General features: G+C 39.3%; 1 protein-coding gene across 1 annotated transcript in view; it reads right to left on the bottom strand.

The window, feature by feature from the left end:
• The window catches only part of zgc:158328 (uncharacterized protein LOC567225 homolog), an 80,793-nt gene that overhangs the window by 39,774 nt on the left and 23,107 nt on the right, over positions 1-17,912 (bottom strand). Inside the window, exons 5-9 of the mRNA XM_034114548.1 lie at positions 14,747-14,869; positions 4,346-4,468; positions 2,343-2,468; positions 1,833-1,955; positions 446-568 (exon numbers count right to left, since the gene is read on the bottom strand). Coding sequence (XP_033970439.1) covers positions 446-568; positions 1,833-1,955; positions 2,343-2,468; positions 4,346-4,468; positions 14,747-14,869 — 618 coding nt within the window. The remainder of the gene's footprint in view (positions 1-445; positions 569-1,832; positions 1,956-2,342; positions 2,469-4,345; positions 4,469-14,746; positions 14,870-17,912) is intronic.

Raw genomic sequence — 17,912 nt, 5'->3', positions numbered from 1 at the left:
TTCCTGATGTATTATATGAGAAGTATCATTGCTATCCAATATGTGTCCTAAAACTCTTAGTTTTGATTATTTTGATAATTACAGGCATGCACACAAGCTAGAGGGCATCTTACATGCAGTGCACTTATTTATGTCATATTTTGTGAAGCAAATAATCACAATAAATATGGCCTATCTATATATTTAAGATAGGTATGTTTCATGATAAGTTGCAAGGCTTTTATTGTCATGTGTGCATAGCTACAGTGTATATATGACAATGAAAATCTTAGGTCACAGGCTCCTCCCACAGTGCAACACAATAAACAGATAAAATAGTACTATTTCTAAACTAGTAATACAAATGTAGAAGTTATGAGATTATTTGCACAAAGAAATGTCTGCAACAGTGTCGCTGGGATGTGTGGAAGGCTTTTTTTTTTCATTTGTTACGGTCTTTACTTACGGTAGCACTGTTTGCCATCAGCACCCAGTTCAAAGCCCGGATTACACACACAGCTGAAGGAGCCCAGCGTGTTGACACATCTGTGGGAACACTTGGCACGGCCCGAACCGCACTCATCAATGTCTATAGGAAACACAAAGAATATATAACAACAAACTATTCATTTCAAAAATCTATCTGTTTAGTACTTTCTGATCTCAATATCACACATAAAAGTGTGCATTTGGGAAAGAGTTATTAATGGTTACTCTTATTTCTGAACTGTCTTGGAACAGAGGAATTTACACGTAAACATTTTGAAAATAGTTTCCCTTTAAGCAAGCATTATCCTCTGTTTCAAAACAATGAAGAAAATACTTCCTCCCGCAGGAAGACTCTGTCAGGTCTCAAGTTTCTTTGGCTTCTAGGTAAGGAAACATCAGCAAGAATAGTTTCCAACAACAGCCTCTCAAGAATCAATCAATCAATACGGGTCTGTTGTAACAGATTTGATTTCAAGCCAATGTTTAGTGTAGTTGTAATTTATGGAGAAATCATAAAAGTCATTGTCTTAAACTGTATCAGACTGTATCAGATACACATTGTGTGTGTGTGTGTGTGTGTGTGTGTGTGTGTGTGTGTGTGTGTGTGTGTGTGTGTGTGTGTGTGTGTGTGTGTGTGTGTGTCTGTGTGTGTGGCCGAGCATTACTATACTTGTGGGGACCTAAATCATGTGTTGGTTATGGTTAAGGTTAGGATAAGTCTCCAGGAAATGCATGTAAGTCAATGTAATGTCCCCTGAAGTGATGTATACATGGTATGTGTGTGTGTGTGTGTGTGTGTGTGTATGTGTGTGTGTGTGTGTGTGTATGTGTGTGTGTGTGTGTGTGTGTGTGTGTGTGTGTGTGTATGTGTGTGTGTGTGTGTGTGTGTGTGTGTGTGTGTGTGTGTCAGGTTCTATGGGTTTTTTCTGCTTTTTTCAATGTTCTGCCTGAACTTGAGAGGCTGTTATTCTTTATTCATCCTTCAACAGTTGACTTATGTAGACTTTTATTGGATTTTTTTTCGGGTTGAAAATCAAGGCGTCTCTTAAGGCTCACACACATTGATTCCAAATGTTTCCTTTGTGGTTTCCCAGAAGAGACACAAAGAGAGCAGCCGGCATAATATCTGAATCTTTATCGTTGTTTTCCCATGGCCTCAATGCCTTAATAAATACAGCCAATTGCTTGTTTACCTAAAACGTATCATTACCTTAGAGAAATTGCGCCTCTCAGATGGAACCACTTTATGCTTATTGGTATTCAAACAACTAAGAATCTAAAATGGGAACTAATTCAAGGAATACATTGTTTATTTATTACTTTATTAATATTTCCTTTTGTCTCAACAGTGTGTGATGCCTCACCTTCACAGTTCTTCCCGTCTGCAGCCAGTGTAAAACCAGGTCGGCAGCTGCAGTGAACCCGAGTGTCTTCTGAAAGACACAGCTGGGCGCAGCCTCCATTCCTGTCCGCACAGGGGTCCCTCACTGACACACACACACACACACACACACACACACACACACACACACACACACACACACACACACACACACACACACACACACACACACACACACACACACACACACACACACACACACACACACACACACACACACACACACACACACACACACACATTTTTAAAGTCCAGAAGGAGAAATGTAAATTCCTGCTTTTAAATGTACAGTAACTGTTTCCGAAGCTTCTTCTCAAACTCCTTTCCTCTCCACATCGTCCTACCTCGCACTCAAGTGGTTTTCGCTTTTATTTTGTCCAATTTCTAACATCAGAATCACTTATCAGAGAGATACTCTAATGAACGGTTTGTCCAGTGTTTTCTGATGTTTGCTCTCATCTGTTGGACTTACATTCACAGTGTCGCCCGTCTCTCTTCAGCTGGTAGTTCTTCCTACATTCACATTTGTAGTGATTGTTGCCCGTGTCCACACACTTATGCTCACATCCACCATTCAGCACTGAGCAGGAGTTCACAGCTTATAAGGACAAGAAACAAAACTTCATTAATTAGCATTAACATACATGGTGAGCAATTGCAGAATTGGCCGAAACTGGAAAACAATGGACGGTTATGGAACATTTACAATAAACTCTCATGGGATATCATTGAAAAAAAGGTTGGCAATCTAAAATGGCTTTCACACCTCAAACTCTAAAGCCATGTAATGATGGAAAACTCCTGAGTAAAGGGTGAAAACTGGAAAATCATATTTAAGCCAGGTCCAACGGGCACCCCTGGTTACTTCATAATGATCTTTCCATCTCATTACTCCTGTGATTTAATGATGTGCCAAATATGAATATCAGCCGTGTGCCTTCTGTGCGCTAAACACAGACATGATGACACCGACACACAGCAATGACTTCCACAGACACAATTAGCTGTCCCTGGGCCTCCATCCTCAACCTTTAGCAAGCAGTCAAAGAAATGAAGAATTAACCTGTTAAGCCCGAGAGCCCCTGGTAGAGGGGGCTGCGGGTTTTTTTTCACTAAACTTAATATTTAAAAACGTATTCATGTGTCATACCAGATTAACGGGCGGGAAGAAACTCAGCTAACTGATAATACAAACCATTTTTACCAAAACAAAACACAAGTCTCATAAGAAGCGTCTAAATGACCCCTGAGCGAAAAAATGCTATGGCACTTAGCACAGAACTCAAGGTAAAAATACCCTTATTACAAGATATCAGATTAAAGCTGAGATTCCACAGATTATATAGGTATTAGTATTATCACTGAGCGATCAGAACTCGCGACAGGGGAAGCAAACACAGACATCACAACACGTAGCTTTACGGAGCATTCACGGGAGATCGTCTCACCTTAGCTGTTATTCTGATCAAAAGTCGTGTTCAATGGCATTACAACGATAAATACGCTGCTGAAGGTTAATCCATAGGTTAATCCAATGTGTCTGTCACTTTGAAAAAATTATTGATAATCCATAATTCCATTTTAATGTAAAAATCGGAGATGTTATATTAGCTGCTAATGGTAGCCACCAGAGTGTATCGCAGAGTGAAAAATAAAACCACGAGCAACAAAGGAGTAGTGATTTCCAGCAAGTAGCAAGTTCTCCCATTACTTACAGGTTTTATGGTGCTAAATAAGGGGAAAAGTGGCTTCATTTCTCCTTTCAGATCAGGTTAGACACTGATATTAATCATGGAAGCTCAGTAATCATATTATTTTTGCACTGCAGTAATTCAAATACAGACATTCTTTGAGGTATTTTCCTACACTGGATGACCCTTTCAGAGTTATTACTTGTGGTTCTAATACCTTTAATATTCTCTCGTTATTATATTGCAGACATTTAGCTGACACTTTCATCCAAAGTGACTTATAAGTGCATTTAACCACAAAGAAACAAACCCAGAAAGGAAGGTTTGGCTTATTGATCGCTATTGTACTTGCAGCATCATTGCTAAGTGCTACATAGAAGTAAGTGTTTTTTTTAAATGTATTCATATATTTATTTATTGGTTTTTGTATTTTAGTAGTTATTAGTATTGTTTGTTTTTTTTACTTATTGGCCAAGTTACAGTTAAAACAGTATTACACTCGTGTTCATCATCTTATTTGTATAACAAAAATGTATCAATCGTCTTATCTAAGGCAAGAAAGCAGATATGTGTAATTCTTAAAATATGAATTTAATCCTATATGGAGCAATTATCTACTACAGAAGCCTAATTGTTGAAAATGCAATGTATATGTCTTAATCCTCTTTGCCACTGAGGAATTCTGCAAACATTCATCAATATTAGTAAGGGGAAAATGCAGAATGTGTGCAGGAGTTCATTTACTTTTTAAGTTGTGCAATAAATACTCTTGTTTAGCACTTACTGATGCAGGTCCGTCCATCAGAGTGCATGCGGAAGCCCTCGTTGCACTCGCAGTGGTGAGAGCCCGGTGTGTCCACACACGTCTGCTGGCATCCTCCATTCAGCTCCTCACACTCATTGACATCTGAACACACACACACACACACACACACACACACACACACACACACACACACACACACACACACATATAAGCATGTATAAATGTTCATTAAAGGTGCCCTATTATACTGTTTTTCATCAATATATTATAGTTCTCAGATATATACAGAACATGTCTCTGAAGTGTTTGGCTCCAAACACCAAACAGATCATTGCAGCATCCCATAATCCCCTCTGTATGTTATTATGTTGCATTGTTGGAGAAGCCTGTGACATAAGATTTTCAACTGCATAATTACTCTGTAGCTATGTCAGATTGACAATAAAGAACCTTGAACCTTGAACCTTGAACCTTGTTTCAGCCCTGTTTCAAAAGTGCTGATTCTCTGTCTGTTACTTTAGATGAAAATAAGGAGCCACTCCCCACGCCCCTCTGAGAGAGATTTGGTTAAAAAGAACTCAATGGTGCTCTAGGAGGAGATTCAGGTGATAAGGTGGGGGGGGGGGGTTACCTTGGTTGGTGATTGGCTAATGGTTACACAAGCCAGAACATCGTTATGACATCATAAAGTGGCCAAAATCTGATCAGCTCATTTTCAGACAGGTTTTTATATATATGGATCAGGACACATGTTGATGTATAAGAGACATGAACAAGTGGATTTTGCATAATAGGTGACCTATTAAAAACGATTCATTCAAACAACTGAACAATGCCATAAACCCAAAGACTGCATGATAACCAGAACCACTTCAACAAGGCAAGGCAAGGCAAGGCAAGTTTATTTATATAGCACCTTTCAACACAAGGCAATTCAAAGTGCTTTACAAAAATGGAAGACATTAAGAAAATGGCATTTAAAATCAGTCATTAAAAAGAAAAGATAATAAAATAAACATTAAAAGAAAAAATACATGGATAAAAGTTACAGTGCAGTTTAAGATATGAATAGTTCAATTAAAAGCAGCGGCAAAAAGAAAAGTCTTCAGCCTGGATTTAAAAGCAGTAAGAGTTGCAGTGGACCTGCAGGTTTCTGGGAGTTTGTTCCAGATATTTGGAGCATAATAACTGAATGCTGCTTTACCATGTTTAGTTCTGACTCTGGGGACAGAAAGCTGACCAGTCCCTGATGACCTGAGAGATCTGGATGGTTCATAATTTAGCAGTAGGTCAGACATGTATTTTGGGCCTAAACCATTCAAAGCTTTATAAACCAGCAACAATATTTTGAAATCTATTCTTTGACACACAGGAAGCCAGTGTAAGGACTTCAGAACAGGAGTGATGTGATCCACTTTCTGAGTGTTAGTGAGGACTCGAGCAGCAGCGTTCTGAATTAGCTGCAGCTTTCTAATAGATTTTTTAGTGAGACCTGTAAAGACACCATTACAGTAGTCCAGTCTACTGATGATAAAAGCATGGACAAGTTTTTCCAAATCCTGCTGTGACATTAGTCTTTTAATCCTGGATATATTCTTTAGGTGATAGTAGGCTGATTTAGTAACTGTTTTAATGTGACTGTTGAAACTCAGGTCAGAGTCCATGACTACACCTAGATTTCTGGCTTTATCTGTTGTTTTGAACATTGCAGACTGAAGCTCAGCGCTAACTTTTATACGTTCTGCCTTGGCTCCAAAAACCATTACCTCAGTTTTATCTTTGTTTAATTGGAGAAAGTTCTGACACATCCAGTCATTGATTTGTTCAATGCACTTACTCAGTGTTTGAATTGGAGCATAATCTCCTGGTGAAATTGTTACGTAAATTTGTGTGTCATCCGCATTGCTATGGTAACTTATTTTGTTGTTTTTCATTATCTGAGCCAGTGGTAGCATGTAGATGTTAAAGAGAAGAGGCCCCAAGATGGAGCCTTGAGGTACCCCACATGTCATATTTGTCAACTCAGATGTGTATTTACCTATAGAAACAAAGTTTTTTCTGTCCTTTAAGTAGGACTCAAACCAATTTAGAGCTGTTTCCGAAAGTCCCACCCAGTTTTCTAGTCGGTCTAGTAATATGTTGTGGTCAACAGTATCAAACGCATCACTGAGATCTAATAATACTAACACTGAAGTTCTGCCACTGTCTGTGTTTAAGTGGATGTCATTGAAGACCTTTACAAGAGCAGTCTCAGTGCTGTGGTTTGGACGAAATCCTGACTGGAACACATCCAAACAGTTATTTAAATGCAAGAAGTTACTCAACTGTTGAAATACAACTTTTTCAATGATTTTACCTAGAAATGGCAGGTTTGATATTGGCCTGTAATTGTTCATTACTGAAGCATCTGGATTATTCTTTTTTAAGAGCAGTTTAATGACTGCAGTTTTCAGTGCCTGTGGAAAAATACCTGAGTGAAGAGATGTGTTTACTATATGAAGTAGATCTGAGGCCATGCAATGAAGAACATCTTTGAAAAATCCTGTTGGAATAATATCAAGGCAGCAGGAGGAGGATTTCAGAAGTTAAATAATGTCCTCTAAATGTTTATCATTAATCTGATGGAATTGTGTCATGGTGTTTGAATTGATATTAGGTGGACACAGGGACAACACATTTGCTGTACCTGATGCAGAGGCACTGACTGCTTGTCTAATTTTCTGAATTTTGTCAGTGAAGAAGGAGGCAAAATCATTGCAAGCCCTGGTGGATAGAAATGCAGATGCTACTGACACTGGGGGGTTAGTTAGTCTGTAGACGGTAGCAAACAAGGCACGTGCGTTGTTTTTGGTAATGATGTCAGAGAAGAAAGACTGTCGTGCGTTTTTCAATTCCAAATTATAAAGGCCAAGTCTCTCTTTATAGATTTCAAAGTGAACCTGGAGATTTGTTTTTCGCCACCTACGTTCAGCTTTTCGACACTCTCTTTTTTCTGTTCTCACGGTCATGGCCTTTCTCCATGGAGATATTTTCTTGCCAATCACTTCCTTTCCCTTAGTTGGAGCAATGGCATCTATAACATTTTTAATTTTTGAATTAAAATGATCTACTAGCTCATTTACTGAGATGTTAGCAGGGGCAAGTGTGGATGAAAAATTATGAGTAAACATTTCCCTAGTATTTTCAGTTAAATATCGCTTTGTGGTTACCTCTTTCTGAACATTTTTGTGAACAGAAATAGAGCTCTCAAAGAAAACACAGGAATGATCAGATAGTGCAACATCAGTCACCACAACTTTTGAGATATTCAGACCCTTTGAGATAATTAAGTCCAGAGTGTGCCCCTTATTGTGCGTGGGCTCCGCCACATGCTGAGTCAGTCCATAGTTATCAAGAACACAAAACAGTTCTTTAGCCCCTGTCCTGGGGGTTGTCAACATGGATGTTGACATTAAAACACGAGTCTTGTTAGGAATGTCAGCGTGTCGAGGATTTCATTTACGAGCATGCTATAGTCATGATCATGGCATCATTCGAAGCCCATATAAATGCTCTCTCTGCTCTGTTAAACAATGAAAGATTGAGAGATTTGGATAATTGCAGGAAATGAAGGCTGAAATGAATGGGAGCTTAAATTGAGCGAAGACATTTATTGCGTCTTTATTAAATCTTACATCCAGCTCTCAGGCGGTCTAATTAAACATCTGCAGCGAGCAAATTAGAAGAAAAATTGAAAGCACATTTCAAGATTGAAATAGCTGTCGTGGTATTTTTCTCAGTGAGCTCTATTTCTGAGTATGCTGTTCGGTTGTAATGCTTTTTTTATGTTTAAAGATAACAAATTATGCTAATTTTCAGATTCATTTTTGTATTTTGTGTCTCAACTGTGACATGTTTCCATGCTTTAAAGGTGGGGTAGGTACGTTTGAGAAACCGGCTCGAGATACACTTTTTTGTTATATTCCATGGAATGCTCTTAACATCCCGATAGCAATGAATATCTTAAATGCTTTGACAAAAAATCCATAAACAAATGTCATCTGTGGAAGCCGTAGCGCTGTAAAGAGCACGACCAATCATCTGAGCCGGCCCGGCTAAAGTAACTGGATGGCCTACCTGCCTGTCAGCCTTCCATCTGTGCACAAACTTATCTCGTGCCCTCATTGGTCATGTGCGCGTTCGTGTGTGTTGGAGGAGGGGCTCTGTAAGGAAGTGGCAGATTTGTTCCGGTTGTGTATTTTCAAATTCTAGCACACTCGAGCTGGTTTCTCCAAAATTACCTGCCCCACCTTTAATGTTCAAAAAGCTATTTATGTTTCTTATACTGCCTGTGCTGCAGCACCTCTTTTCATCCTCTGCCTGAAACCAGAGCCCAGTCTGCTCTGATTGGTTAGCTGGCCAGCTCTGTTGTGATTGGTCAACCGCTTAGAAATGTCCCGCCCCTTGGCCTATCACGTACAATGTGTTGGAGCAAGTGTTACACAGTGATGTCGAAATGTTTAAGTCTAATAATATGTTGCAAACTAATATGTTCTGGTTGTCTTGCAATTAAACAACTATACAAATTATTATTATTAGTTTTAGGGTACACGACAACACTGAAACAATAGAAGAAAAAAAAACATGTGTAATGTTTAAACTTCACCACAACAACTTTAATGTCCAGACATTAACCAGTTCAAGAGGAAATACAGAGAAATTATTTTCTCGAGGTACAGGGATGGGGAAGGTGTTTGACTATGTGTATGTGTATATGTGTATATGTGTATATGTGTGAGTATGTAGGTGTGCATATGTATATGTGCATATATGTATATATGTGTATGTGTGTGTATGTATGTCTGTATGTACATATGTGTATATGTATATATGTCAATCAACAGGTAAAGGAGATTATTAATAATAATAATAATAATAATAATAATAATAATAATAATAATAATAATAATAATAATAATAATAATAATAACAATAATAATTAATAATAATGATAATTATTGCAGATTATAGATTATAAATAAATCATTTAGGTACAAGGGGGTGAGATTAAATAAGTTATACTTCTTTTCACTCCTTTTCGAACACTAGATGTGGGACTGTTTATGTTGCTAATGCTGTTGTTGTTGTTGTTGTTGTTGTTGTTGTAAATGTCATTTTTTTTGTTTTGATTTCTCTTACATGACTATGCACTGCAAAACAAAATGTGTTTTGTAATTATTTATTTTACTTGTTCGAAATACAATGTATCAATCAATCAATTTGAATATGGTTGAAAATGCTAACAAAATGCTAACAAAGGTTTCTTGTGCCTTTGACCAATATGTTATCTCCCACTGTAAATGTACATGTGTAATGTCTTTGGGTTGAATAATGAATGGCTTATCACGCAGTTCGTGCAGTAGCAAGCGTGCAATCAAATTCCTCCACAGAATTGCATATGTTTGCACGTGTGTCCGCCTGAATCTCATGTTCCACAGAGACAGAAGCTGCAGGAGAACATACCTGAACAATTTACTCAAGGACAAGCAGGATTTACAACACATCTGGACAACACATCATCACACGTCCTCCCCAACCTCCTCCCGCTTGTCATCTCTGACTCGAACTAGTGATGATTGAGTAGATGTTTGAGAAAAAAAGTGCCATTTCCCTTATTTTTTTATGGAGAAGAGGCAGGGTTAAAAACGAAGCATGTGGTTCAGTTTATTTGACCTTCATTTAGGCTCCCTTAGAGGTCAAAGAACTTCCTAAATTGTACAACTATAAGTGTGTGTATGTTTGTGTGAAGGCACTCTCAACGCCATGGGAAAATCTTCCTGCAAAATGATCTCCAGACTATTTTAATTAGCTTGTTTCCATTAATGTGAGCTAAAAAGGAAGCCTTTTACCATCAAAATAACCCTTTTCATTCCCTGCACATACTTGTGATTAGGTTTAAGGGATTCATAATAGTCTGCAAAATGGATTTAGACATCTGCCCGAGCACTGAAACAAACACATGAAGGATCACGTATTCATGAAGCAGCTCTTTTGTGCTTTAACACATTGGCAGCTATTGCAGAGGTTGCCTAACACGCAAAACAATGGACTCCTGGGGGAGGTTTGTCAAGGTTAATATACTTAGTTAGTCTCCTCATGTGAGAGGATTTCAATAGGGGACACACAATGGCTGCTTTTCAACCGAGGATAGAGGGAGCGGTGGTGTCGGAGGTCGAGGGGCACGAGGTCTGAATGGTGTATCGTGTGACAGCGTCTGAGCTGCTGAGCGAGCATCTACTGCCAGACAATGTCACCGACTAAACATTTGGGAGCGCTGCTGAAAGCAACGAACAGGTGGTGTTCAGAAAGAGCACCACGGGAGATGAGTTTACTCCGCACGATGATTTAGGAGAAAGTATTTGAATGGGACAGGATTTAAAGTGATTTAAATGGGTTTGCTTAAGTATGATCAAATGATTGTATAAACACACCTATTTCTGGTCATTAGAATCATCAAACAAATTAGAAGGAATTATCTAAAAGATAATAACGTAGTAAACTCACAATGGAATAACTTAGTAAATGAAATCTATGTAATTGAGAAAACAACTAGGAGAATTAGAAACCAAATTCATATCTTTGAGGAAAGGTGGGAAAAATGGGTCAAGTATAGAACAATATAATGAATATAATAATGTATACCTGAGTATTAATAATGTATCCATTCTTTTATTTGTAATATTATTCTTTTTATTATTTATTTTCGGATTTGTCGCCTGTTATGTATGTAGTACCTAGTTTATTTTGTTATGTATGCTTTGTGAATATTTTCTTAAAATGCAAATTAAATAAATAAATAATAATAATAATAATAATTGTATGAACAGAGATACTACTCAATTTACTTTAAATGTCAAGGGGAAAGATCCTACACATCTCTCACTTTTTAGAAAAACGTTAAAAGTTCCACAAATATTTTATCATTCGCAGATATACTTATGTTTTTGATACTGAGCATTTTTTACACAAAATATATTGTTTTCTTCTTTTCTAAGGTTACATTGTTCTGTTGTCTTACATAATAAACTTACTGTAAGTCACATGTGTCAAACTCAAGGCCCGGGGGCCAAATCAGGCCCTTGGTGGATTTAATTTCGGCCCGCAGGATAATTTCTAATTACTATTAGATCTGGCCCGTCGGTATATTGCACGCACACCTTCACTCAATCCTGAGGGTCTCCTCCGCTCAGAGCCTGACCCCAAACATTGATGACCTTGCACCCAAGATGAGATGCCAAGTATCTGGCTTGAACTAGCATCACAGAGCAGCACACTGAGGCCCCGGCTCCACGAGGACAAATACGGCAAAACGCATCGGAGTAACGCAAATGCAACCGCAAAAAACCTTCCGTCCCCACGCAATATACACCGGATTGTGTCAAGCTCCACGAGACGGCTCCGTTTACATCCAAACGCTGGAAAAGCTGCAGTACATATGCCGAACCTGTACGTGGCGCTGTAACTTCCTCCACAAAAGCAGCAACTTCCTCCACAAAAGCAGCGAAGAAGAATGGTTGTCATGGCTGCACTTCTGTGTATTCTCCGCGGTGAGGGCCGACAGAACCGGGCAGAGTTTTTCGCCGGTCAGCGTGTGTTAAAGTTTAAATCTTCCGGACAAAATTATAAAAGTGCCGGTCAAAGGTCTTCATTGTTATTTATTGAGCTTTAAAACAAATGAATAACGACGATATAATGATATATAATCATCAAATACATCTCTTTTTCCTCTCTTCTGACAGCGTCAGTGTCTGTCTCATGCAGCAGCTGATCCTGTAATGAGTGACCCGACAGTAAAAATGAACATATGTATAACTAGTTTAGGTAGTTTGAGAGGTAATTAAAATAGCTAAGGGTGATGATCTGACTTGAAGTGTGTGTTTTGCTCCCGCTGCATCACAGCGGCAGGAGCTGCGTGTCTCCGTCCTGTCAGATTAGACTTCACTCGCGTTTATGTCCATATCGAGATAAAGATAAATAATCTGAATTCAAGGAGGAGCTCCTGTAGATGTTGCACAAAGAACTGTAGCATGGTCAGTAGCGACTGGAGCACGATAGCAACCCCACGGGGGAGAGGCGGGGCTATGAAAACGAATGACCGTATAGGCGACTCCACGGCCCCGTTGGACCCCCCAGATCGCTCAGTTCCCAGATCTATCCACCTTTGGACCCGTTGTCGTTTGCGGGGTCTGTTTCTACGTTTCCCTTACGGCGTCGTCGAGCTTAGAGGGCTATACGCATGAGAAATATGCGGATTCAACCCGTTTCCGTCCTCGTGGAGCCGGGGCCTGAGTTTCAATGGATGTTTCCTTCTGCACTTTGTTTCTTGAGACAACAGGGCGTGTTTGGTTTTTTCTTTGAGGGGAATTGTTTTTTTGAAGCTGTTGTTGGCCTGTGGGAAAATGTAATCATAAGAAATGACTCTGCAGATAGAGCCATAAGAAATGAATGCAACTGATTATTTAATGTTTAATGTTGTTTTTATAGGCAATAATTTAAGCTTTGTTAGTTCCAGGTTTAATATGTGCAATAAGTTAATTTCAATAAGTTTTGCAATGAACATTGAACCCAATATTTTGGCCCACTGTGTATTTGAGTTTGACACCCCTGCTGTAAGTGCTGTTATTTATTTTCTACTGTGTATATTTGCATTGCAGGTAATCCAAAAAGTAATCAGGTTACATTACTTTTACATTTTGATAAGTTACTATTAATTGTAATGGAATACATTTTTACAGGAACCCTCCAAACCCTGCATATGTAGGATTTTATAATACGTTAAAGTCCCACATTTAAATGAATGATTCTGCAGAAAGGTCAGGTCATATCATTTGAATTCTCTAGCCTAAGTTGCCTAAGCCCGACTTAACCGTCTAGACTTCAGGTTGTAAAGCGCTGAACCCATGAGCGTTACTTTGTTAGAAAAAGTGGTGGGGACAATTTCTCCAGATTTAACAACAGCGTAGCAGAAGACAAAATATGTCCCTCCCCTGGGGGGTGAACCTCGAGCAGCTGCATGATAAACCAATGCATAGACCTCTGGACCACCAGTGTGTTTTTAAAACCATGAACGCCCAAATATAGGTCTTGCTGTGATGTGATTTGGAGTGAATTTGTACCTTTATGCACACAACGAGAGAACATGACATAAGTATAAAATAAATAAATTCATAAATATGAAATAAATACAGGAATAAAAAAATACAAGAATAAATAATAGTTGAAATGTGATATTCAAAGTTTACTGACATGACCAAATTGCCCATCTTGACACTAAACCAGTGTTCTTCTTTATCACATTTCTTTGTGCACGCTATTTTCAGAACATGTATAAGTTATACTTTTAAAAAGTGGTTCGGACATAATTTCAAAAAGAGTCCCCAGCGCAAATGATGCCAAGGTCTGAACCCACACACACAGCAAAGCTTTCTAGTAAGCTTCTTTTCTCAGTTTGGACGTCTCATTTGTCTGAAATATGCTGAGTTGGTGTTGGGCACTGAAGCCCATTTGTTCTTTAGAGCAAGTGCCCCTGACCTTTAACCTTTAGGACAGGATGTTGACACTCCGTAATGATTTAAAGTCTGAGAGCTGACCAGGGGAGAAGACAAACGGAAGTAACATCAGCAGCTGTCAGATTCTTCTTTTACTGGCTTTCGTGTGATTTATGTGTGTGGTCGTATTTATTGGGGAAAGAGAGCCAGTTTAAGGGGAAATACACCTGTTGTTATAACCCTTTAAATAGTACATGAAACTATTTGGGAAAATTCATGAATTGCTATTTTTGTATGTATCCCTACTAAAATGATAAATAAAGTTATTGTTTTTGGTCAAAATGTGACCTTTTTTCCCCACTTACCCACTCACATTTGATATATTATTGAACCCATGTTACATTTAAGTTTCACCCCTTTTACACCTGTATCAGATCCATGTTACGCCCATATTAAACCCATGTTCCATCAAAATTACACCCATATTCCACCCATATTGCACTGTTATAACACCCATTTTACACCACTCATAGTACATCCATATTACACCTATATCACACCCTGATTCAAATGTATCACACCCCGTATTTTACCCATATCTGGATGAAACAGAGATTTTAATAATCTTCATAAAAGGTTTTGATTTGTATAAATGTTTAAAATCACGTCCCATCACCTCTTGACTCTTTAATTGTTCACATGAATCAAATCCAATATGTTTCTACATTCACTTCACTGAGCTCAGATTAGCAACCTTCCTATAACAGTCTGTCTGTGTTTGTAGACATCCTCTACATCCAGGTTCAAAGTTCAAGGCTTTTATTGGTCATACGTGCATAGCTACAGTGTAGTTATGACGATGAAAATCTTAGGTCACAGATGTGCATCTTACCGTGACACGCTCTGCCGTCCGGCCCCAGTCGGCTGCCTTCAGGACACTTGCAGTAGAAGCTGCCGATGGTGTTGCAGCAGAATCCCTCACAGCCGCCTTCATCCCGCTCACATTCATTAACATCTGAAAGATTAAAATTGCAGATTTATTATTTAACAAAACAGAAAGACTTCCTGTCCCTTTTCAGCTAACCTGAGAGAAACAGCAGCTGTATCTTCCTACATGCTCAGCGACTTCATTCATAAAACTGAGATTGAGGATTCTCTTTCAACTCTGCAGACTCTTCTTCCTTAAAACTTCATCATATCAGCTCCAAAAGGCCTCTTAACCTCACTCATGGATTTCCCATTTCCCATTTTCTCCCATGTTCCCTGAGCGTAAAACTTTTTCCAGGTTTGTTCATTGTTCACACTTTTTCAACTGCTGCTATTATCACAGTATATGTTTCCACGAGGCAGCAAAATGGCTAATCCCTTTTGCAGATGATACAGTGTTGGATGTTTGATTAAGCAAAAAAAGCAGATGGTGACAGAGACATGCATTGGACTTCCCTGGACCCCCCCCCCCCCCCCCTGTCAAAGAAGAACCAAGGTAACAGAGTGGAAAGGGAATCTGTTATAATTCTTAGTAGCTTAGCAATTTGTAATAGTTTGTTTATCTTTGAATAACAGGACATGTCAGAAGCTTGGAGAGACATTTAGGAGGCAGCTGGAAGAAGAGAGCAACATGCGGTACAGTAACAAGACATATCAAGGTCTGCCTTTATATTAATGACAACAGATTGTTACTCTGTTAAAGGGGCCCTATTTCAGGTTCATATTAGTATTGTGTTCCTCTACTGCACATGTGTCAAACTCAAGGCCCGGGGGCCAAATCAGGCCCTTGGTGGATTTAATTTCGGCCCGCAGGATAATTTTTAATTACTATTATATCTGGCCAGCCAAAAGAGCGCTAGCCAATAGAAGTGCGAGCGTAGTGATGTCATTATGTTACAGAAGTAAACAAAGGAGGCTTGAGAGAAACTCCCTCTGGAGGGAACACAGGGATTTTAGTCTTTGCAGAACATTTACATGCACAAAAACCTACAGAATAACACACTACAGGAAAGGGAAAACTGCAAAAGGCGTAATAGGGCCTCTTTAAATTCCCCCACCAATGTCTTTTCTTTCATAAACAAGGAAGTGTGTGTGGTTCTTACTAAGCTTTTAATTACGTTTTTCATATTTGTTTAGACTTCACGTGAAGCAGTATTTATTTCCCATTGTCTCAATCCCCTGGGCAAGAATGAAGGTTAATCTAAAGCACATACAGTTTAATGGACTGCTAACAAGTTAAAGCCAACAAACTAGATGCGCTCCGAAGTGCCTCTGGTTAAACACCTGAAAACAATTCATGTGTTAAGTCTCCTCAGAGGAGAATAGCCAGTATTCTCATTTTGGTCCAATCAGGGGATGTCAGATTAGTCTACACTGTATTTTATCTGCAGGAAGACACCTCGGGAGAATGGATATCTTAGCCAGTATTACAAACAGACATGGGTATGATAAGCAGACCCTATTGCTCACACAAAATGCATCCGCCTCCATGTGGAAACTTGTACGAAAACACAGACGTCCCATAGGGCAAAATAGTCTCCAGCTGACCATGTGAGAAACATTATCGATTCTCTATTCCCATCGTTTCATTTCACGAGATGCAAAGCACAGAAGTTTGGACGAGTGGTGCTGTTTTATGAAAAGCACATGTTTTTTCAATAAATCTCCCCTGTGGAGAAGATGAGATATGAACACATATCTTACAAAAGGGGAAACGAACCACCTGAGATTGAAATAAAAAAAGCTCACAGAACAAATGTTTCTCTTTTATGGTTGTTATTAAAGTTTATTAGTCGTTTGTTTCCGGATCTACCGTCCATATCGAACAAAGTCTACAGCAGGTTATGCAGCAGCAATGTTAGTGAGAAGGACAGCAGAGAAGCACCATTAATACTGCAACAATGGTGGCTGTAGTTTAAAGGTCCCATGACATGGCCATTTCCACTGATCATAATTCCATTGTTGAGTTCTACTAGAATAGATTTATATTGTGCAATTTTCCAAACTCACATTGGTTTCTCATCCAGCATCTCATGTGTATTCACTCTGTCCTAAACGGCTTGTTGGAGCTCCTGCCCCCCCCCTCCCCTGTGAGCCCACTGTGCTCTGATTGGTCAGCTCGCCCATTGGTCTGTTCTGATGAGTCCACCACCGTTACAGCAGTGATTATGTGTTACAATGGCGTTTGTTAGCAACCAGAAAATGACACCAGTAATGACAAACAGATGTGAATGCTGCATGGGGTCTGGGTGCCGTGTTGGCGGGACATTGCGAGGAGCGGACAGTGTGAGCTGGGTTCATTTCCTGCTTGCTGCGCGGGATCTGCGAGACAGCGAGACAGCGCGAATGGACGCGGGAAGCACCCCCAAACGTGGCGCACCTACAGTGTAAGCGCGCTGAGAGAGTGTGTGTGTGTCAGGAACTCCATGGATTGGTTCATTTGGGTATAGTCACGTCACTATACCCAGGAGGAAAAAAATGGAAAAAGAGAAATCTCCAACGAGGCGTTCTGGGGCAGCATAGACAGGTATTTTCTGTGTTAGAGTTTTACTCCCTACAGGGTGTACTTTGAGGGTTTGTGACTCTGCAAACCTACATAACACACAAGGGGACGGGTAATAACCGGAAAAGCATGACATGGGACCTTTAATATTAAAATAGAATATTTGGTAAAAGCGTTCTGAAAATAATCTGTAGATTCCTGCAGGACCTCAGAAACTAAGGATGGGTCGCCATTTGTGTTTAACCGGCCACACCCACACTTGGTTTCTAAGGGCAGGCAGATTTATCTGGCTCATCTGTGGAGGCACACTTTGTTTCGGGAATTAAGATCATATATTTGCCCGATTATTTTACATTTAGGTTCAGCTTTCCTTGTAACAAACTAGTTTCTCAACCTAATTTGTTATATTTAAAAGTATTCAATAGGATTTACATGCAAAAACACTTTTTAATACACGTTTTTTTACTTAGCAATGGATAATAAAATAACAGGATGATAATTCACTGCTTAATCTCCCTGCCAGTGCCTTGGTCTTTACTCACACAGTAGTCCATCGTTCAGCATGTTT

Source organism: Trematomus bernacchii, unplaced genomic scaffold, assembly GCF_902827165.1.
Source record: "Trematomus bernacchii unplaced genomic scaffold, fTreBer1.1, whole genome shotgun sequence".
Classification (NCBI taxonomy): Eukaryota; Metazoa; Chordata; class Actinopteri; order Perciformes; family Nototheniidae; genus Trematomus; species Trematomus bernacchii.
The sequence above is the reverse complement of the archived record's forward strand: the minus strand, read 5'-3'. Positions and strand labels throughout refer to the sequence as shown.